At 40.1% G+C, this 24,645-nt stretch overlaps 1 protein-coding gene across 5 annotated transcripts in view; it reads right to left on the reverse strand.

Annotated features, from left to right (window-relative positions):
• Nucleotides 1–24,645, reverse strand: part of LOC109425050 (connectin-like) — a 453,200-nt gene that overhangs the window by 16,556 nt on the left and 411,999 nt on the right. For all 5 annotated transcript variants that reach the window (XM_062856048.1, XM_062856050.1, XM_029871950.2 and 2 more), the window contains one exon: nucleotides 38–1,045. In XM_062856048.1, coding sequence (XP_062712032.1) covers nucleotides 38–907 — 870 coding nt within the window. In that variant the 5' untranslated portion in view covers nucleotides 908–1,045. The remainder of the gene's footprint in view (nucleotides 1–37; nucleotides 1,046–24,645) is intronic.

Below are 24,645 nucleotides of genomic sequence, written 5' to 3' on the forward strand. Positions count from 1 at the left end.
TTTCAAATCGATACATACGTCGCTGTCGCTAACTCACCTCAATTTTGTTCCCATCCAGGAACAACATCTGCAGACTCCACAAATCGGCAAACACCGTAGCACCCACATAGTTCACGTCATTGTAGGACAGCTTCAGCACCTTCAAATTCTCCAACCCCTTGAAGTACTCCTTGGCCAGCACCGAAATCATGTTCAGCTCCAGCCGAAGTTCCTCCAGCTTTGTCAGCTCAACAAAGCCGTTGTCGTGCAGTTCTCCGATGGTGTTGTTCGCCAGGTTCAGTTTGATCAGCATCGGCAGGTTGACGAATGCTTCGCGATCGATCCGACGGATGTCGTTGTTCTCCAGCATGATTTCGTCCAGTGCCGGGTGATTGGCGAAAGCATTGGCGTGCAGGGTTTTGATCTGGTTGTTGGGGAGGTTTACTGTTCGCAGTTCGGTGAGGTTACCAAACGCGTACGGGTAGATGTCCGTGATGATGCCGTACTCGATGGTCAGTGTTCGCAGTTTCTTCAGCGTGAAGAGAACGTCCGACGGGATGTAGGTGAGATTGCCGGATTTGCGTACGGTAAACTTGAGATTCTCCAGGCTGGTCTGTGTGTGGAAGGCCAACCAGTTGGCGTCCTTTCGGGGAAGTTCGCCGTCGAATATTGAGCAGGACGCTTTCTGGGCCTTGGCGTGTCCCTCTGGCGAGCAGTGGCAGGCCAGTTTCATGTTGATATCCTCGGAGCAGAGATCTACCAGCGGAGTGGTGATCGTGGGTTGCGACGCGGTTATCTGCGTGGTTTTTCCTTTCCGGTAGGTATCTTTTTCATAGCTTCGGGCTGTTGCCGTTTGCAGAAGGCTTGTGGAGGTGAGCGATAGAACAAGCGCCAGAGTGGCCCAACTCGGGGACCGCGAAGGAGACATGGCGGTTGAGGTTGGCCTGTTTTCCGGTTGACGGGTCAGCGTTCAAAGGGGTAGCGCTTTTGGCGCACGTGCGGCAGGGGTTGATGGGTGACTGCGGACTAATCCTAGATGAAACGGATCAAGGCAAACACTGCGTAGCTGCGAAGGGAGAGATACAAAAGAAAAAAAAAACGGAAATGTAAACACCATTCGCTAATTGGTTTGATTTGATTTCGTTTGTTGTGAATTACGCTCCGATGGAAGCGAGCAAGTTGGGTTTGCTTTTCGTTTCTCGGACGAGGGTAGCTAATCGGGATTGTTTGTTTTAGCGTGGTTTGTAGGAGTGGATGGCGAAGGGATAGCAGCGGTTCGAGCCGAGCCTTTTTTCGCGGAAAATATATATTCAGGGTGAAAATCATTGTTCAATTATTGGATTAGAAGTCTATTTGAATTTGTGTCAACAACTGGGTGGATGATTTACTGATGAACTCAATTTCTGGAATCAGTTGATGAGCAGTACTATGAATGCAAATGACGTTGCAAAATTATCTTTATAAATTAGGACAAAAATACCTGTTTTTGGTAGACTTAAATTGTTATTATTCTTGATATTTCAATGTTGACTGATACCCAGCTGGGCCTTAACGCTTATAGAGCACAGGTTTCCATTAAAGTCGTATCATTCTCTCGCGCAGATGAGAAAATGGAAGTTATTGAAAACCTCATGTATTGCTCTTAACCAAACAACCGAAACGAGTTCCGAGCACCGTAACGAGCTGAAATAATTCGAACGTATCCCACGTAACATACCTCCCAATTATGATCCTGAGGGACCGCTGCCAGCCAGCATGCCGTTATCCAATATTTGCACAAAACTTCATTTATTTTCCCTTTATCGCCTTTTGTCCTTTCCACACATTGACAACCGTCGTGGTACACGTCGGGCGGCGAAGACCATCACAGCACAACAGCAAGGTAATCATGACTGAATGCCAGGCCCATTATTCGCTCCTCAGCTCAGATACACAATAATAGAATAGGTAATGAATTATCCGGCATATTTCACCCTCCGGCAATCGAATTCCGGTCTTGTTACCGTTTGTTCGATTCGACGATTCGCGCGTTCTCGCAACCGAAGAAACTGCTGCAAAGCTACATACTCGAAGCAAAAATTGGTGGCCACCTAGAACTATTGTAGGCCTATGAAAGAACAGGCTTGATTAAACTCGGCAACAATGAGGCGAAAACGAGAAGTTGAAAAATGAACTTCATACGTCAAACGTCTGAACCCTCGTCTGTCCTGATTTATCCGTTTTGTGTTCTTTCTTTCTATTGGGCAATTCGATAGCTATCGAATGTTGGTACCTATAGGTACGATGGTAGAAATAGGAAAGAATTTACCACCCAGCGGACGTCCCGCTGGTTCTGTTTACAGTTTGGCCCAGTTGGAAGTCATGCCCGTCGATCAGCTTGACTTGCGATTGCAATAACGGTTGCATCAGTAGGGTGCATGGGAAACATAGAGTGCATACTGTTGCATCAAATATTGGAAACTTGTTCAGATCAGCCAAAGATTTCTTGCTATACATAGTGAAAACATATGCAGCTGGAACACTAATACATATTTGAGGTTTAATAAGCATGATTGAATGTACACATCGTATACCGTATACATAGTCCAGAACCTGACCGACTTTAAAGCCTCTGTGTATGAACAGCCAAACCAATTTACAAGTCTTTCTTGAAACTTGAAAGTAATTATAACTGTGCAATATCGTAAGACTTCTCCAAGTGGGATATTTCACCAATTCTTAAACACTACATACACAAATATTAGGCTGCCCAAAGAACAATTCTAGAGCAACATTTGAAAAGGGCAACACAAGAGGTCTTGTTTTTTTTTTCGAAAACGCTCCGTAGGGCATAACAGCAGCCCGCCCACGCAAATGAACACTGTTACCCGAAAGATCGATGTTCGCTCTATCTGATAGCGGTCTTCGTTTGTGTGAATAAGCTGATGGGGGCTCAGTAGCGACGTGTGAAGCCATTGTTTACCAATGCTTGTATGCCCTTTTCAAATGTTGCTCCAGAATTAATGCTGAACAGTGAGAGCATTAACTGAACATTGCTTGGTTATTGGTGTCAGTACCTGAACACAATAATAGCTGAATATTGGTCTGAAAAATCACTTGTTCAACCTCAATTATCAGCAAAACCTGGTTGACTAAATGTCAAGTTGAAGCGAATATCTAGTGTAACCAGTTTTAAAACATTCACCAAAAATGTAGCATAAAACATCTGTTGTTCAACACATGGTCAAACATTTTTGATTGATAAAACTAGCAAGTGTTCGTGGTGCCGCTTTTTGCTTCAGCGTCAACCAGAGATGGACGATATATACATTTTTCTGAATCATACAGATTGTTCGAGGTCGATACAGACAGATACAGGTTTTAAAAATATGTATTTTTTACTTGTCACACATTTTGCTCACAAAATCATTTCGTTAAGATGAAAAATAAAGTAATAAGAATTATTCAGATTACATACATTAAGGCTCTGTCTCAATTGGGATATTAATAATATTGTTAAACAAATTTGACAGTTCGAAAATCAAAGTTGCTGTCAAATTTGTTTTTTCTTCAAACACGTCAATGTTGAACGATGTTGACTATAATGCCTTACCAAAAATGTTTCCGCTCAGGAACGAAAACTTCTCGCAAAATTTTAAAACAAAATATCATTGGCTTAAGCTTATTTTGCCTTAAAATTTCTTCGATGCTTTCCTCATTTGTTCCTCCAGGTTGCTTCTCACTAGAAATTCTCACTGATGGTTCTTCCGTAGCACAATTTATCCAGCATGTGATTCTTGAGGGAGGTTCCTGGAGAAACTTCCGGAAGAATATAGAAGAAATTTGAGAGGAATTCCTGATAAAACTGGGTGTCAAAATTCTGGGGAACTTCCTGAGAAATTTCTAACAAAACCCTAGAGAAGTTCATGAAAAAACTTCCAGAGAAAATCAGGAACTTCTGGAGCAATGACAGGAAAAATTTCCGGAAGTACTGTAGATGAAAAACTCCTTGAGGAATTGTTTCATTTATTTTCAATCCCTGGAGGAACTTTAGGAGGGATTCCTGGACGAAATATTGCAGAAGTTTCTAGGAGAAATATTTATTAGAAGTGCGCAGAGTAATTTCGGAGAGCATTTTGCACCAGGCACTCTGGAGGAACATCTTAGAAATTAGGATGAGAATATCTTTTTCAAAGATCGTACTTCTTTCGGATGAACGATGTACATCCACACTATTGAAAAAAAAACAAATTTCTGATTTTTTTAATTCTTAAACCACTTAACCTACTTTACAACTCTTTTGTCCACTAGGGCACTGCGTGAGCGATTCCAATTAGCACCTGCACTTACACCCTGTGCAACGCCTAAATGTATTCTATTATCATTCTACTATATCGAACTGGTTGCCTTTGCGCTGCTGTCACTTTTCTACCCTGTCCAGGCACCGAAATTATCTGATAGAAGGTGATACTATCAATTATCTGATAGACCACTGATACTATCAATTTGAGCTACTGATACTATCAGTTCTTTTCTATCAGTGATAGTATCACTGATAGAATGGTTTCTATCAGGGATAGAAAAAAGAAAGATAGTATCTCTATCAGTAAAAAAAGGTGATAGAGATACTATCAGTAAAACTTCTATCAATTGATAGAGATAGAAGTTCTATCTCTATCAATTGATAGACTGATAGAAAGAAAATTGTTGGAAAATGAGCAAGACGCATCATAAGCCGTCAAAAAATATTAAGTTATGTTCTGAATAGACATTATGAAACCCATGCAATATGGGCATTTTCGGGACGGGCTCGAAGAGTAGAAGTCGAAAATCGATGTCCGTCGCCATTTTGAAATCCAAGATGGCGTCCATCGGATTTCAAAAAATGTTGTAAACCCATGCAATATGGGTATTTTCGGAATGGGCTCGAAGAGTAGAAGTCGAAAATCGATGTCCGCCGCCATTTTGAAATCCAAGATGGCGTCCATCGGATTTCAAAAAATGTTGTAAACCCATGCAATATGGGTATTTTTGGAATGGGCTCGAAGAGTAGAAGTCGAAAATCGATGTCCGCCGCCATTTTGAAATCCAAGATGGCGTCCATCGGATTTCAAAAAATGTTGTAAACCCATGCAATATGAGCATTTTTGGAATGGGCTCGAAGAGTAGAAGTCGAAAATCGATGTCCGCCGCCATTTTGAAATCCAAGATGGCGTCCATCGGATTTCAAAAAATGTTGTAAACCCATGCAATATGAGCATTTTCGGAACGGGCTCGAAGAGTAGATGTCGAAATTCTATGTCCGCCGCCATTTTGAAATCCAAGATGGCGTCCAACAGATTTCAAAAATTGTTAACCCATGCAATATGGGTATTTTCGGAACGGGCTCGAAGAGTAGAAGTCGAAAATCGATGTCCGCCGCCATTTTGAAATCCAAGATGGCGTCCATCGGATTTCAAAAAATGTTGTAAACCCATGCAATATGAGCATTTTTGGAATGGGCTCGAAGAGTAGAAGTCGAAAATCGATGTCCGCCGCCATTTTGAAATCCAAGATGGCGTCCATCGGATTTCAAAAAATGTTGTAAACCCATGCAATATGGGTATTTTCGGAATGGGCTCGAAGAGTAGATGTCGAAATTCTATGTCCGCCGCCATTTTGAAATCCAAGATGGCGTCCAACAGATTTCAAAAATTGTTAACCCATGCAATATGGGTATTTTCGGAACGGGCTCGAAGAGTAGAAGTCGAAAATCGATGTCCGCCGCCATTTTGAAATCCAAGATGGCGTCCATCGGATTTCAAAAAATGTTGTAAACCCATGCAATATGGGCATTTTCGGAACGGGCTCGAAGAGTAGAAGTCAAAAATCGATGTCTGGCGCCATTTTGAAATCCAAGATGGTGGTAATCGGATTTTTAAAATCGATTGAAACCTATGCAATATGGGTATTTTGGGAACGGGCTAGACGTGTGCGCCGAAACAGTTTTCACCGGCGGCGGCGTTTATAGTAATTTGAGGCAGCGGCGGCGGCGATGCCGGCGCCACGCCGTTCACCCTATTCGGCGGCGGCGGCGGCGGCGTAATCGGCGTGACCTTATTTTTTGTGAAATGCTAGAAAATGTTAATACAAAATATGTATTTTTTTCCTGTACCGCGATTCCGGATGAAATTGATCGACGTGGGGACAATTTTTATTTGTCAAAAATAAAGCTTTGAACTTAAAACAATTTGTAGAAAATGATCATCATATGATTCAATAGTTATTGAATGATGAGTTTACATGTTTTGCAGCTAATTAGTCACATATTTCTGTATTAAACTAAACATTTTCCGAAACTGCGTGTTTGGCGAATTTCAAAGACACTTTCAAACTTTTTTTGCACATGGTGCACATGGAATAAATATTCTAATGAATGTTCATAGCTGCCAAGTGTTCGCTAAACACGATTTCGTCATCAAAAGTTCTATAATTATTCATATTTATGCATAAAATTGTACTTTTTCTTAAGTTATGACTTGTTTAGTATAAACATTGCATACTTTTAGGCGTTTTCTTTAGATTAATTAAACTTTAAATTTAAAGAATTTGCTAAATTTGTATAAGTTTTACAAAGCTTTTCGCATTCTGGGGTGGTTAATTCAGATGGAAAATTTATTTTCAACACTTACAAAGACATTTCACTGACTGATCAATTTCACCCTGAAACTAAAATTTCTGATTTGTTATTTTAAATGATATTTATTGCAATAAAATGATTAGCAGTAAAAGTTTTAACTTCCTTGACTGATGAAACTCGTGGCCTTACTTGTTTTGAAGCATTGAGTTTGACCGTATCGCTAACTATTCAAAAATTAGAAAAACTATGAAAAGTGATCAATTTCACCCGAAATTACGGTACTTAAGTACAATTTTTATATATTTTGTGTGAAAGGTGTAAACGTTTGTAAATCAGAGATTTCAATAAAAACTATCCTTGCTATAATTATGCTATAAATTAAAGAGAGAATTCTTGAGGGCGTTTACCAGGAAATTTATGAAGGAGAAATTCACAACGTCGCAGATCTCTTCTTAGGACATTCATTTCTAAAACTCATTTTAGACAACTGCAGTCATGGTAAAATCTGATTTTCTTTGAAGTCCTGTTCTTCAGGAATGCCTCGAAGGATTCTAAGAATTCCTTCATACGTTTCTTCATGAATTCCTCCACTGAGAATTTTTCAACAGAATCTTCTGAAAGTTCCTCCAGGTGGCTTCGGGCTTCCTGGAAGATCCTCAGATATTCCTCCACTGGTGGGATCGCAAACTTCTCTAAAGATTTATAGAAACCTTCCTTCATGGATTCTTTTAGACTTTTTTTTTCGGCAACCCTTAAAAATCCCTCCAAAGATTATTTCACGAGTTTTTTTTAGAAACCACTTAAGGACGTTGATTTCTTGACGTTTCTCCAGGAATATCTCAAGAATATCTCTTCTTGGTATTACTGCACAGCATTCTCCAGTTTTTAAAGATATTTCTTTTTTGCGATTTCTCTATAAATACTTCACAAGTTCTTATAGAAAAATTGTATCAGGGAGTTTGATCCACTAATACCATGAAGACATTGTGCAAGAAATTCTTTCAAGAATCCAGAAGTATGTCCACGAGTTCTTCCAGAGTGTGTTCCAAATCATCCTTCAACAATTCATTAGGGGTTTTGTTCAAGAATTCTTTTAGTATGTTTGTCTGCAATTTCTGCATGAATTCCTGATGAATTGTTTTCAAGGATTCCTTCAGAAACTTCTTCATGGTTTAATTCAGAAATTTCTCAAGGATGTTCTTTGAAAATGCCTTCAGCCTTTATCCAATTAACTGAACTTTTGTGGCGAATCTCAGGAGCTCCCCCAAGGACTTTCCCAGGAGCTCCTCCAACGATTATTTCTGAAATTGTCTCTATACAATTAAATCTTATCAGGAAATTTTTAAACATTTCTATAGAAATTCTTTCAGATAACCCTCCAAGAATAACTCCTACTACATGTTTTATGTAATTTCATAAAATACTTCCGTAAATATTTGTGGAGTAATATCTCAAACAATTCCCGGAGGAATCTCCGAAGGAATCCCGGGATTTTTTCCGAAAGAACCGCAGGAGGCATTCCAAAAAGAAACCTTCTAGGCATTTCTATTGTAACCCCTGACGATATTTTCCAAGGGATTCCTTGGAAGAAAATCCCGGAAAAATGTTTGAGGTAATCTCTTACTGACATTCATAAAAAAGTCCTTAAACTCGTGAAGGAGTCTTAAGTCAGTGATATTTCAGATGAAATTTTTAGTAGTCTTAAAATGGAAGCCATGGAGGAATTTCTGAACGAATCCTTGGAGGAATTTTTGAATAATTTGTTTATCTAATTCCTGAAGATTATGTGAAAGTATTCCATGAAATGGAATAGTTTTAGAAAGAGTTGCTAAAGAAATTTTTGCAAACTCTCCCCCAGAAACCCTTGGTGGAATTACTGGTGAAATACGTGAAAGAATACCCGGAGGAACTCACGAACTATAGGATTTTTTTTCAAAAATCACTGAAAGAATATCTACTGAAATAACAAAACAAAATCATGGAAGAATTTCCAAAGAATGTCCTGGAGACACTCCATGAAGAAATTTATAGAAGAAGCGCTAAAAAAAATCCTAAAAAGTATCCGATAGAGGAATTCACAAAAGAACCATGGGATAACTGTGTAAGTATAACTTCTGGAGTTCTTTCTGAAGGATGAACGTCCAAAAGTTACGCCACGCGTTGAGGATTAAGGGCTCCGAAGAGTGTGATAGTTTTAGAGGAGTCCTATACAAAAAATGTGGTATAGGGGGGACGGAGGAGGGAGGGGGAGGTTTGAAAATGGACATTTTTGCTTGACCGTACTTATGGAATTTCTAATAAATCAATGGAGCTATTTCAGGAGGTTCTCCATAGAAATTCTTTGGAAAATTTATGGAGAAACTCAAAACACCTCTAAGAATATTTCTGAAGGAACATTCGAATTTTTGGAAGAATTCTTAACTTTCTATTTTCTTAAAATAAAACGCAGTTAGCATGTCAGGAATCCATGGATGGTTTCCTGAAAGAATCTCTGGAGAATTTTTTGAAATATTCCATGAGGGAGTTTTTCAAGCATGGAGTTTTTTTTAGGAGAATTCATGGTGAAATTTCTGGAGGGAATTTCTGAAGATTACATGGAATATATGCCTTCAAGGATGTCATTCGTAAATTGCCATGAAAATCTTCCAAGAGATAAACATGTAGAAGGATGTGTTTGTGAACCTAATCAGATCACTGTCAAGAATTTTGTTGATAATTCGTTATGGCTTACAAAAGACACTCGATTAGTAGTTAAAATAGAATAAGTGAGGATCTTCAACGTAATGCTGTAAGAAATCACTAAAGGCAATCACATAAAAAATATTACAAAATATATACAAGAAGAACTTTGGAAAAATACACCTTTTATGCAGAAGAAAAATCAATAGAAACTGTTTTAAAATTGCTATTAGGTTTAAAGAGGTGGTTCGTGAAGTGTTGGCGAAAAAAAATCTTTGTCGTTTTCTCATCGGCGTGGGAAATTTTGTTCGGCGGCGTGGAAAAATATGAACAGCGGCGCGCCGGGTCAAATTTACTGGCGGCAGCGTGGAAAAATCGTCGGGGACAGCGGCGCGGCGCGGCGGCGCACACGTCTAGAACGGGCTCGATGAGTAGAAGTCGAAAATTTTTGTCCGCCGTTATTTTGAAGAAAAAGTAATAAAGTGAGCAGAAAACTCAAATCAGGTAATCGAAATGCACGGTGACGTCATGAAAAAAATTGTTCTGTTTCCCCCCTACAAAACAAATGCAAAAACGACCAACACTAGTAAAATTTGACAGGTACTGGTCGTTTTGTTTTCCAATTTTCTTACAGAGTGAAAGGAAGGTATTCTGCCGTGAGGTTCTCTAGTTATCACAACCTGAAGAAACTGACAAATTCAAATTTGAGTTCTTTTTAATGTTCCTTTTCATGCGCTCTTTTTATTGTTGTGTAAGAGTTAAAAACGAAACAGCCTAACTTTTGCAATTCGAGTACGTCCACAAAAAAAAATGAGTTTTTGGCATGAAATTTCAGTTGGGTGAAAAAAGCTTACAATTAAGATTTTTTTCAAATGGAAGCAAACGGAAGCAACATCAATAATATCAACTCATAATTGGCTAGATTAAAATGCTCTAGACACACGCAAGTGACGAGAATTACGATATACCCACATACCTGCACAGGTTGGATTGTCGCAACAAATACAGGTTGCGACATTGTCATTATTGTTGCGCGATGGTTGAAATTTGATTCAGTGGTCTTGGGAAATATCCACGCATTTCCCACTTCGGCAAAAAAGGGCCTCTAAGATCTTTCCGGCTTAACACTCATTCGGCTCCGATGATCATTCAGCTTAATGACCTTCTGTATATAGGAGCTTCGGTGCGTCGGCAGTCAGACGTAAAACTTGATTTTGACATAGACCGTGCTTTTCAGTTGGGTTTTGCCCCAACCAACGAACAACCAACGAGCGGCACTGTGCTTTTATTTTTCCGCGTAAATGGAAAATCCCAAATTCCTAAATTTGAGTACATTTAAACTTACTTTTAAGTTTTTTTTATCTCCTCTCTCATTTACTCTCTATATTGTTGTCAAAGTTCGAAGAGCAAAACAACCCAACTTTGACAGTTCGGTGCGGGAAGCAACAATTGAACAAAAAGCACAGTGCCGAAGTCGGCTCATAATTATTTTTACTAGCCGTCTTCGACAGTACCCAAGTTTAAGTATATTGAACTGGCAGTTGGGTGAAACAAAACTTAGGCAGTAAGTACATTTTTTCACACGGGATCTAATGTGAATAACCCATCCCAGCATCATTTCCAGAAACTCAAATTTGGGTACCCGCAAGCAACCCCGCCGAAGTTGGGTGAAATAAACTAATATTCGAGTACTTTTGTTTCTCCGTGTAAATAGTTGAAACACACACGGATCCGCTAAACAACCCAAATTTGAGTTCTTTTGACGCAACCCCATAGTTTGGCCCTGGGGGCTGAGAATAGACTCAAAATGGTTGTCAAGATATTTCCGTTTACCGCTGTTAAAGTATCTTCATCGATCTGTCATAGCTCCAACAGCTACTGTTCTTATGTAGTTCCACTTGACAGAAAAAGTATTGCAACAATTTTGTTCAGAACAAGTCAAACAAGACATGACCCAGTGCAACGTGGAAAGCAAGGAAAATTATAAAAATGGTTACGATGCCATTGCATTTAATTTTGCAACGACGATACATTAAAATTTCCACCATTCATTCCGAAAATACCCATATGGATTAATTGCATAAGTTTTCATCGATTTTTTATGTCAGACGATTGCCATCTTGGATTTCAAAATGGCGGCGGACATCGATTTTCGACTTCTACTTGTCAAGCCCATTCCGAAAATACCCATATTGCATGACTTTTCATCGATTTTTAAAATCAGACGGCTGCCATCTTGGATTTCAAAATGGCTGCGGGCATCGATTTTCGACTTCTACTCTTTGAGCCCGTTCCGAAAATACCCATACAGGTCGGACTCGATTATCCGGGTGACTCCAAAATCATTTCACCCCGGATAATCGAATCACCCGGATAATAGAGCCATGCTTCTTTTCTTTTATTTTTGATGTTCTTCAATCAAAAACTGTTCGTTAAACATAGAAGCTAACGTACATTACGTTGTAGTGCCTAAACTCAACGTCTGGTATTATTACAACCATGTTTTTAAAAAATGAAATATTAGCTGATAAATGTGAAAAAATAAAAATATTTACAAATAGGCTAAATCCTACTTACAGGTGTTGTATTTGATGTTTATCATATTTTTTGACATATTGTAATCTAAAAAATTGTAAACAAAGCAAAAACAAACTTTTCCCCGGATAATCGAGCCGTTTTTCCCGGATAATCGAGCCCCGGATAATCGAACCCCCGGTTAATTGAACCCCCGGATAATCGAGTCCGACCTGTATTGCATGAGTTTTCATCAATTTTCAAAATCAGGCGGCCGCCATCTTTGATTGAAAAACTGCGGCGGACATCGATTTTCGACTTCTTCTCGACGAGCCCGTTCCGAAAATACCCATATTGCATGGGTTTACTACAATTATTGAAATCCGATGGCCGCCATCTTGGATTTCAAAATGGCGGCGGACATTGATTTTTGGCTTCTACTCTTCGAGCCTGTTCTGAAAATACCTATATTGCATGGGTTTCTATCGATTTCCAAAATCCGATGGCCACCATCTTGAATTTCAAAAAGGCCGCGGACATCGATTTACGACTTCTACTCTTTGAGCCCATTTCGAAAATACCCATATCGCATGGGTTTACAACAATTTTGGAAATCCGATGGACGCCATCTTGGATTTCAAAATGGCGGCGGACATCGATTTTCGACATCTACTCTTCGAGCCCATTCCGAAAATACCCATATTGCATGGGTTTACAACACTTTTTGAAGTCCAATGGCCGCCATCTGGGATTTCAAAATGGCGGCGGACATCGATTTTCGACAGCTACTCTTCGAGCCCATTCCGAAAATACCCATAGTGTATGCGTTTACAACAATTTCCGAAAGCCGATGGCCGCCATCTTGGATTTCAAAATGGCGGCGGACATCGATTTTTGGCTTCTACTCTTCGAGCCCGTTCCGAAAATACCTATATTGCATGGGTTTCTATCGATTTCCAAAATCCGATGGCCACCATCTTGAATTTCAAAAAGGCCGCGGACATCGATTTACGACTTCTACTCTTCGAGACCATTTCGAAAATTCCCATATCGCATGGGTTTACAACAATTTTGGAAATCCGATGGCCACCATCTTGGATTTCAAAATGGCGGCGGACATCGATTTATGACTTCTACTCTTCGAGCCCGTTTCGAAAATACCCATATTGCATGGGTTTACAACAATTTTGGAAATCCGATGGCCGCCATCTTGGATTTCAAAATGGTGGCGGACGTCGATTTTCAACATCTACTCTTCGAGCCCGTTTCGAAAAAATCCATATTTCATGGGTTTACAACAATTTTGGAAATCCGATGGCCGCCATCTTGGATTTCAAAATGGCGGCGGACATCGATTTTTGGCTTCTACTCTTCGAGCCCGTTCCGAAAATACCTATTTGCATGAGTTTCTATCGATTTCCAAAATCCGATGGCCACCATCTTGAATTTCAAAAAGGCCGCGGACATCGATTTACGACTTCTACTCTTCGAGCCCATTTCGAAAATACCCATATTGCATGGGTTTACAACATTTTTTAAAATCCGATGGACGCCATCTTGGATTTCAAAATGGCGGCGGACATCGATTTTCGACTTCTACTCTTCGAGCCCGTTCCAAAAATACCCATATTGCATGGGTTTCTATCGATTTTCAAAATCCGATGGCAGCCATCTTGGATTTCAAAATGGCGGCGGACATCGATTTTCGACATCTACTCTTCTAGCCCGTTCCGAAAATACCCATATTGCATGGGTTTACAACATTTTTTAAAATCCAATGGCCGCCATCTTGGATTTCAAAATGGCGGCGGACATCGACTTTCGACTTCTACTCTTCGAGCCCATTCCGAAAATACCCATATTGCATGGGTTTACAACATTTTTTTAAAATCCGATGGACGCCATCTTGGATTTCAAAATGGCGGCGGACATCGATTTTCGACTTCTACTCTTCGAGTTCGTTCCAAAAATACCCATATTGCATGGGTTTCTATCGATTTTCAAAATCCGATGGCAGCCATCTTGGATTTCAAAATGGCGGCGGACATCGATTTTCGACATCTACTCTTTTAGCCCGTTCCGAAAATACCCATATTGCATGGGTTTACAACATTTTTTAAAATCCGATGGACGCCATCTTGGATTTCAAAATGGCGGCGGACATCGATTTTCGACTTCTACTCTTCGAGCCCGTTCCAAAAATACCCATATTGCATGGGTTTCTATCGATTTTCAAAATCCGATGGCAGCCATCTTGGATTTCAAAATGGCGGCGGACATCGATTTTCGACTTCTACTCTTCGAGCCCATTCCGAAAATACCCATATTGCATGGGTTTACAACATTTTTTAAAATCCGATGGACGCCATCTTGGATTTCAAAATGGCGGCGGACATCGATTTTCGACATCTACTCTTCGAGCCCGTTCCAAAAATACCCATATTGCATGGGTTCACAAAAATTTTGGAAATCCGATGGCCGCCATCTTGGATTTCAAAATGGCGGCGGAACTCGTTTTGTGGTATCCAGAAGATAAAAATTGTTGATTAAAACCAATATTTCATTTTAGGTTAATATTTTTTTATTCAATTTTTTCCCACTATGCGAAAGATTTATGTTCCGGTTTTGCTATCAATGATAGGATAGATAGAGATAATGATAGAATTTTTCTGATAGTATCTTTTTTCTAAAGATAGATGATAGAGATAGACCACGTCTATCCTTGATAGTAAAAATGCTGATAGTATCAGTAACCTTCTATCAGCTGATAGAGATAATTATTCTATCTTCTATCCATCAGTTTAAAAAAATTGATAGTATCTCTATCAGTGCCCCTACTGATAGTATCAGTTGATACTATCAAAAGATAGGAGTGATAATGATAATTGATAGAGATAATTTTGGTGCCTGACCCTGTCCATGGGTAGAATGATAAGCACGAGGATGTTGATGTGTGGCTCTTGTTTGTTCCTTTTCCAGTCCGGTTGGGGGTCCATTATGAGTTGCCTTCAGCCGATATCCAAGTTTCCGGGTCCGTTTGGGCATATGCTCAGAAGAGGGTCAGGTGTTTGCCGCTCTCGGGGGAAGAGTAACTGACGAAAAATTGCAAGTGCCGGGGCTGGGATGGAACCCATAACCATTCACGTTTAGCCACTACGCCACGGGCCCCGGCAATTTTTTGATTCACAAACAAATTTTCTGACCGGTCATGTTACAAGAAACAAGCAACTTCAGAGGGTTCAGAATAAAATTTTGAAAATGGTTTTGAAGTTGCCTCCCTGGTATAGCACTAATGGGTCGCATATTTCCATTGGAACAGATGTCAACGAAATAGGATATTGTACCATTTGGGCAGGTGTACCTATTTTGGGCACTTGCCGCTATAACTAAGTCCATTTCAAACCTATAGATTTAAAATTTTGTCCAGAGTTAGATACTATACGTTCCTAACTCTGGACAAAATTTCAAATCAATCGGTTTGAAATGGACTTGGTTATAGCGGCAAGTGCCCAAAATAGGTACACCTGCCCAAATGGTACAAGACCCTAATTGCAAATTTTTGTCAAAAATCGTTGCAATCTTCTATTGCTACGATTAGCTCTTCAAATGTTTAGTTAAAGTTAATTTACAGTGAGCCTACTACGTTTTTCTTAAAAGCATGTAGAGAAAAGACCTGCAAAATTAGAGTAAATGTTCTCCCGTTTTTCATCCTTTCCCGGTCGATTTTTACAATTATTTTTTCACACTAACCCGTCGCGTCGGAACCCTAGGTTAATGCAGCAGTGAAAGAATTATATGATTCCATTGATCCGTTCCCGAACAAAATCGTGACATACAAACACCATTCCCGTTTTATTTATATGTGTATAGATTTTTTTCATGCTTTCATTATGCATCCTTGATCCAACTATTGAGCAGTGGAGCGGACCTGGTTTGATGGTTAGAACACTTGACCATCACGCCGAGGACCTGGGATCGAATCCCACTCCCGACAAACTCGCAAAATGTGAGTTCTTCCTTCGGTAGGGAAGTAAAGCGTGGATCCCGAGATGAACTAGCCTAGGGCTAAAAATCTCGTTAATACAGATAAAAAAAAACTATTGAGCACAAGCATTACCTCTAAACTGTTAGCATGGCTGCTAGATTTGTTTTCGATCCCAGGGACGATTCAGGAGCGTTCCATGTGTGTTCCAGGGCTTTTGGCAGATGGTTCCAGGTAGTTTAAAGGGAATTCCTGGAGTGTTTCAAGATATTTCATGAGCTTACCAGGGGGTTTCGAGGCTTTCAAGGGACTTTTCGAAGGGTTTCAGGCTGTTGCAGGAGGTAACAGTGTTGGTGACTCAACAAGTAGGGGCATTTGTAGATGAGGATGTAAACTCGCCGGTATTTAACAAGATCATGGTGAGGGTGATGAGTTCCATTCCTGTTCTTGACTACCTTGGGCATAGAGTATCTTCCTCTCTGTCACATGATGTATGAATGCAAATTCATCAAAACGAACATCAGGATGTTCCAGGGAGCATTTCAAGTAGTTCTCTAGTCTAGTCTACACATACACAGCCATTATTTCAAAGAATGCTAGAAAATGATAGTATCGACTACGTCTACAATTTTTCTTGTCATTATAATGCTTGCAGTACATTAAACATGCATTACAAACATTATAGCGGCCAGGCCTACTGTGCAGCGTTATTAATTCTACTATAAAACCATTAAGGCCGGAACAGCTCGTACCAACCGCACAGTTGTATGTATATAGAAAGCCAACTACGTGAAAAATCGGTGGGGAGACGTTGCTAAGAAGGTTACCCCATAGTTCTTGGAATCCTGGGATGGAACACAGGTAGGGTCTTGTACCATCTGGGCAAGTGTACCTATTTTGGGCACTTACCGCTATAACTAAGTCAATTTCAAATCGATTGATTTGAATTTTTGTATAGAGTTAGTATGTATTAGAGTTAGTGTCTAACTCTATACAAAAATTCAAATCAATCGGTTTGGAATTGACTTAGTTATAGCGGTAAGTGCCCAAAATAGGTACACCTGCCCAAATGGTACAAGACCCTATTTAATCCATGTCGTGGCCCTTGTGCCTAGGTATAAGCTCTCTCACTCACTCTCTGAAATGAAACAAAACACTGTTTTCTAGGAGTTGATAAGCTGTGACGTAACGAAAACATGTTCCTTAATCCTTTATGGTTTATGAACGTCGCCCCGAAAGAAGAGGAAAGAAATGAAAATAATTTGTAGCCTGAAACGGTCTCACCAATTCGCCAGAAAACTCCGTGGAAAATCACCATTAAGAATCCGCCGATAAAACTTCTGGTGAATTTTGATGGAATTTCTAATGGAATTTTAAAATGAACTTCTTAAGGATTGCCATAATATTTTCTTCATAAAATCTTGAAGCATTTCATGAAAACAGATTTTTTATACAGTGTTCAGATTCCTTCAGAAATTTCTACTGTGATTGTTCTGCGGGTGTTCCTCCCGGAATATCTGCGAGAATTCATGCAAGATTTTTCTGGGGGATTTTTATAAGAACTGCTTTGGGCTCCACTGACCTTGTAGTCGTGCGGTTAGGGTCACCAAGCTTCTAATCGCACCATGCTGTGGGGTGAGGGTTCGATTCCCGCTCCAGGCGATTAAACTTGTCGTGAGAATAGTTTCTACTCCGTATCCACTGGTGCATGCTACGTGTGTCCGTTAAGTTTCAATCAGTCTGTAGAGCCTCTGACTGTCCGTGTCTTTTTTTTTATTTCCTCAGATTTTATTCAGGCATTTTTATAAGTTTTTCTTGTGATTTCTTCAGAAACTCTTGCTGGGATTCCCCCCGAAGTTTTTGTTGGTATTCTTGCAGGACTTTTCCTAGGAATTTCTGTAGGAACTCGTCTAGGGAAGGGTCAAGAAATTTTTGTGGGGATTTCTCCAATAATTCTTTCTAGAATTACAGTCATTTTTTTATTACACGGTTTTTGTTTACGCGTTTTTTTTTTGTTTTTAATTTAACGTGTTCCTAACCTTCCTACGTTGTTCGGATCACTATGACGCAGACAGGCACGCTAAACGTGCGCCACGACAGCGTGTTGCATCTGACGTAGCACCATAGGAAGGGTAAACCAAGCGTACTAGACATTTCAAGGGTTCTTCGATTTCGAGATGAACCAGCAACCAATATACCAACTGAAAGTGTTATTCTTAGTAGTTTCATGACTTCTTATTGGCATGACGTCTCAGCTGCGACAAATCTTACTTTACAAATTGGTATTTTATGAGCAATTCCTTAACTGTTAGTTTGCTATGTAAATTTTAAATTTAATAAAAATCCCCTTGATGCCGCTAGAATACCCTGAAACCCACTGGAACGCGTTGAAATCCCACTAAAACCTACTGAGCTCCGTTGCTTACCCAGAAACTCCATCTGGGCCTCTGATATCCTCTGGTACAAGTTAAAACCCACCAAAGCTCCCAGAGCCCGGAAACTCCCAAAACGCCCCTGAATAGAGCTGAAACGTCGCGAACGCCTTCCTAAGTCGCCGCTGAATTCCCATAGAATGAGCAGTGCTTCCCGAAGATGATCGTACCATCGCAGTTACCTGTGAAATAACGACAACCCGGATCAACAACGGCGTTAGCAACCGCTACGCGACAGATGGGTCCCTTGACATATAAAAGGGGACAACCTTTCCAAAGATAGCCATTACCAACTTGGACACGAAGCGATCAAGACAGAAGCCACTAAACATTTAATACATATTCAATAGTTTAAGAGGCGAATGAACCCCTCTGGTTTAAAACCTCTATAATAAACGCAAAAAAAAAAATATTCAATAGTAGCAGTAGAAGTGTTTTGTTCCTTCCCTTTCCTGGAACTGATCCCAGTACCAGTTCTCCCAGTCCATCGTTCCGCCCATAAATCGTTGGGCTCACGGCCGAGCCCAAACAAGCAGAAACCCTCCTAAAACCTCCTGAGCCCTGTATCACATGAAAATAATCTTGTAATTTCTGGCGATGTATCATTTTTGAACGTAATTGTAGTTGGTTACATCATTTCCAACAATTATAATTGTTATATTACTATTTCGGATTTCGGCTTAGGCAGTCTTTGGTTTTAGCGTTGATTGTTTTTTTTATCTCCGCCGACGTTTCGGTCCTCGGATCGGACCTTCTTCAGGGCTCGATAATAATCAACTGGTCAATTTATAAAAAACTTTTGATTTTGAGAACGTCAGGTCTGAAAGGGTTATAGCTCTTATGGTGGCGCATATTATATATGGTTATCAGATTAGCTCGTGGTCAAGTGGTTTTATATGACAGTGTTTGATCGGACTAAAGTCGAACTAAAATACGGTTTGATCACTGGATTTAGCAAGAACCAAGAGGTCTTGGGGATTGGCTGAACACTATCACAACTAGCCACTAAACGGATTTTAGCGTGTTGAAGGGTATAATTTATTCTTTTCATGATTTTCTTATAATGTAAGTACGCTTAGGAAAACATTAAAAACCATTTGTAGATATGCAAACAGTCCAAGCAAGAAAAATATATGAAAATATGTATTGCCCAGGAAGGAAAACAACAAAACTGCACAAACTATAACCCGAATTAACCCTATGGAGCCGGATTGCGACAACGCTGCCGCAAACTTGCTGGTATGATCGGTTTCATGGCCGGGTCAAATATGTCCCCTCCAGCTTCAAAGGGTTAAGGTGGGGTTGGGTATTAAAAGGTTAATATCAATATCAACACTGTTGTCGTTACGTACTATTGACTATGCAGTAGCGTGGCTCAAAATACCACATGTCAAAAAGTTCGATGGGCACCCTTCTTATTTCTTTCTATATGACGCCACGATGCTCTGGTCAAATTTTCAGCTAAATCCGTTAGCATTAGGGCGGTGCTAAACTCATTTAAAGTTTGTATGGGAGTTTATATGGGAAAACATCGTTTTTAGCACTATTTTTACTGAAAACACATAACCGATTATATAGAACTATAGTCTTACATGTGCCGAAAAACTTTGTCGAAGACTGCAAAGTCTTCCGAAGCTTGTAAAAAAAGATATTACGTGCAGACCATCTAGTAATGCTTAACATTTAACGTGTAAAGGAATAACAATAGCAATAAAATCTCATTGAATGGGCCCGTACTATCTAGACTATAGATTTTTTCGCAAGTGTCTGATCACGTTGCGCTCTTCGACAAAGTTTTTCGGCATATCCCTGACTATATTTCTACAGGATCGATTACGTGTTTTAAGGGAAATTAGAACCCCTCAGAAGAAAACTGCAAAAAACTATGTTTTCCTATATAAACTCCCATATGTATAAACTTCAAACGAGTTTAGCACCGCCCTAATGTTAACGGATTTAGCTGAAAATTTGACCAGAGCATCGTGGCGTCATATAGAATGAAATAAGAAGGGGGCCCATCTAACTTTTTGGCATGTGGTTTTGCCATACAAGCTTGAGCCACCCTACTATGCAGCCAAAGCACCACCCATAATTGATCCTTGTCAACCTACCTATTTGCGCGGTGATTAAAGGATCACACCAGTCAATGCAAGCGAGCTGAACTTTTGTTTTAAATCTATCACCCACAAAAACCATTCGACGGACAAACAATGAAAACCATGCATGTAATGATTGTTCCATGAAATGGATGATATTGGAGTGCTTCGTCGCAAAATTTAATATGCGATTCGTTATTGTTGTTCACTCGAAAAATGTTTTCCAACTCTTGGGAATGGCCGGGTGAAGGCCGCAAGTATATTCGGGTCATTGCACATCCAGTTTTTTTTGTGTGTGACCGTAAATAAGTGTGTAATTTGAATAATAATTAAAAAAAAAATCAGCACAGTATTGTTTAGATTAATAATGTTTAGACAGATTTTTTGTATGTGAAATGAGATTTACACAATGTGATTATAACCTTTGTACCTTTGTACACAATGTGCTTAAATACCTTTGTACTTATCCACGCTGTTTAAACTTTATGTATACGTAATATTTATACTTTTATTCAGTGTTGGGAATACTCATTTGCAAGAGTGATACTCACTTGCTTCTATCTCAGTCCTGAAGCATGCTATCCAAAAATGATGTTTGAAGGGCTTTTAGATTGTAGTTCAATCTAAAAGTTTGCCGAATAAAGTAAAGGTCTCAGACGTATACCAAAGTTGTGAGAGAGCTGTGAGTACGAGGTGAGTAAAATTCGTGTAATTCATACTCACCTTGCGCTCACGGCTCTCTCACGGTTTTGGTATGCGTCTACGACCTTTACTTTATTCGGCAAACTTTTAGATTAAACTACAATCTAAAAGCCCTTCAAACATCATTTTTGGATAGCATGCTTCTGGACTGACAGAGAAGCAAGTGAGTATAACTTTTCGCAAGTGAGTATTCCCAACAGTGCTTTTATTAACGGAAGAAGAGTACAATTCAATATCAGGAATATATGCAATGAAATAAACTTCGGAAGATCTCGCCCACTCTTAAGCTACCGCTTTCTATTTGTTTCCAGTTTCATGAATTACAAATGTGCTTATGTGCAAAAACCGCAAACAAAACCTCCTTTCCGGTTATGCTGCCTGCGAGCAATTCACCAAAGCCGAATCAATTAGGCCTCCCCCGAAAAACCAGTCGAATAGGTGAAAACAATCAACTTCTCTCGGCGGCACGACGACGCGTGGTTTTACTTTTAATCGCCTTAAAAGCAAAGCCAGCACCCAGCCCAGGTCCAAGCCCAGTCAGTGTACTGTGGTGGGTGCGTAGCCTAATTAGCTTAAAGGCACATAAATAAGTAGGTACGCGCCGCGCCGTCCTTGTTTTCGCTGAGCCCTGGCTTCCTAGCGCCATTTGCTGCGTTCGTGCACCGCTTTTTCCTACGAATCCACCATCCTTATCGTGGTTTGCTCAGTCAGTCATTAGAGTGTGGCGGTGGTGGGTGTCCGTAGGTACGCAGGACGAGAAAGGGTTCGGTACAAAAAGCGCTTTGTTTCGCTTTGTAGACTTGGGCAAACAATCCCTAATTGAGGATTGCGTGCGAGCCCGGTGAAGGAATATCAGTGCGCGACTGTAAGTGTACTCACACTTACCAACTGTCTAATTGAATTCTACAAAATCAACAGCGAGGAGCGTTGGTTTTGAGGAGAAAGGGTGCTTAAGATAATAATCGCAATCCGTTAACTAACCGAATCACCCTGAGATTTATGAGGCGTTTGTGGTTAAACTGCTAATAGTCTTCGATTACGAACTATAAAGGCATCTGCTTTATTATAATGCCAGTCAATTGAGGAAATGAGAATAGTTAAATAAATTGATGATGCAATCACTCGCCCACTTCGTTGGGTCAAATCCAATGTCATGAGGATGCAGGTTGTGTAGCAAATGATTAATATGAAATGGATTCACTTTGTTTGGCTTTTTTTTTTTCAATTGTTAAGCGTAAGATGACTATCGTTTACGACTGAAACTTTCGATGAGCTATTGTCGAAAAATTATTTATCTCGTTAAGCGTAAGGTTCGTTAATTTTTCAAGAAACTAGGGAGGCTGTTCCATTTGTCCAGCCAACAAGGTGCTCCCAATTTCATGTCACTCAAAACAAATAATTGGTGTAGTTTCTCATTTTTTGTATTCTTTGAAGCTGTTTTTTATATAGAAACCAATTCCCACTCAATAATGGCACCAAACTTGTTGTTATTCTGCAGCAATTGAGCTGTCAAAACACATCTTTCCGGGTTCGTTAAGCCACACCCCGATCATGCTCTCGTCCATACTCAAACTCATGATGTCTCCATTTGCCAGCACACCTCAAAGGCAAAGGGGTTATCCAGGGGACTTCAAACATTTCCAATTACGTTCCCTTCAGTTCCGCACCAGTTGTAAATCAGATTTTCACACCATAAAACCCAATCACCAGCATATTAATAATGATCAAAATTTCCTGACAGCTTCCCATACGTGTGGAAATGGGTCTCCTGCCGAGTTGCTGCAAAGTTAATTCCGAAGTTTCCCTTCTAGCAGACCAAATCTCGGAAGCAAACAGCTGGGCGAGGCAAAAGGAAGGCCAAAACAAAAACTATTTCACACAAGCAAATCGACTCGTCCGTCCTCCTCCTTGCTTTTCCCATTCCATCCCTGCGCCACCGTACCGCAAAAACGCACACAGGATGAAAAATGACTCAAGCAGGATTTTCCATACGACCTATCGGAGGGGTCACGCAACAACAACGATGCATCCGATGGCCAGGATTTAATGGTTATTATAGGATCGTTACGTAAGTTTTGCGATAGAGGTGCCTAATACCTACTACAGTACTACAGCTTGCCTTTTTCCCCTTGATGTTGTCGACTGCTTGCAATGACGACGACGAAGACGGCAAGGCAACTTTCTAATGAGCGTTGTAGGGGTATGTGATATGTGGAATGATCAACATATGCTTATTAACCCTAAAAGGGATACCTGGGGTCCATTGGACCCCAGGCGCCTTTCAGAGCTCGTCTTTGATGGAACACACTCAGCGAGTTGACGAAACTGAGGCCATGAAGGTATCTCTTTTAGGGTTAAACTCGAAAATGGTCTGATTGTTGTTTTAAATGAGCATTTTCATCGAAAATAACATTCATATCAAATATCTAAATATTTCATGATTTTTGAGCCTTTGACAGCCGCCATGTTGAATTTTGTGACGCCATATTGGATATTCTGATCGCCATTTCTGGAATACAGATTTCTTCCCTTTATCGAATATACCCATATTGTATGGTTCTAGGGTCTAAACACTATTAAACAGCCACCATCTGAAATTTAAGGCCGCCATGTTAGACTGTGGGCTGCCATCTTGGAAATTCTGGTTGCCATTTTTGGACTTCGGACATCTTCCCCGTACCAAATATACACATATTGCATGGTTTTAAAGCCCAAATCACCATGAAAAAGCCGCCATCTTGGATTTTAGACCGCCATATTGGATATTCTGGTCACTACTTTAGGACTCCAGACATCTTTCATATGCCAAATATACCCATATTTATTACAAGGTTTAAGAACCTAAAACACCATTAAACAGCTGGCATCTTGAATTTGAAGCCGCCATCTTGAATTTGGAGGCGCCATCTTGGATATTCTGTTCGTCATTTTTGGACTCCAGACATCTTCTCCATACTAATTATACCCATATTGCATGGCTTTAGTGCCTAAAACACCATTAAACAGTCGCCATGCCATCTTGAATTTGGAGCCGCCATCTTGATCCAAGCAGCACACAAGTCACAAAAAAGTGTCGACAGCGCAGTTTTTTCGTTGCACAGGAGTGACATCCATGTAATTGTAACTCCTAGGCATAAAAACTTCAAAATTATTCGTGTCCAACCAAAATCCTGCGCTGTTGACACTCCTTGTGATTTGTGTGCTGCTCGGGGAATATTAGGCTGCCATCTTGAATTTTGGGCCGACATCACGGAATTGTTCGCCAGTGTTGATTTCCGCACACAATTCGTCAACCATACTGGAGGTTTCAAACATCACTGCAGTTTGATGTGTCGCATGATGTCCGAATCACTGAAATGGCCATAGCTCCGGAATGCTTTGATCGATTTGGCCCATTTTAATTAAAAACCAATGCGTTAGAATTCCGGTTCGATTCGAGCTAAAATCCGAAACATCGGCCAATGGGAAGTACCTCAAAAGTGAGTGAACTTATTTTGCGCACAGACATACATACATACACACATACATACATACACATACAGACATCATCTCAAATCATCGAACTGAGTCAATTGGTATATGCGAATTGATTCTCCAAACCTTTTTTCGGAAAATTGTTTTTTTTTGCGTGAACATATAGCCTTTCCAGTACACTTAGTTTAT

This window comes from Aedes albopictus, chromosome 3 (assembly GCF_035046485.1).
Source record: "Aedes albopictus strain Foshan chromosome 3, AalbF5, whole genome shotgun sequence".
NCBI lineage: Eukaryota > Metazoa > Arthropoda > Insecta > Diptera > Culicidae > Aedes > Aedes albopictus.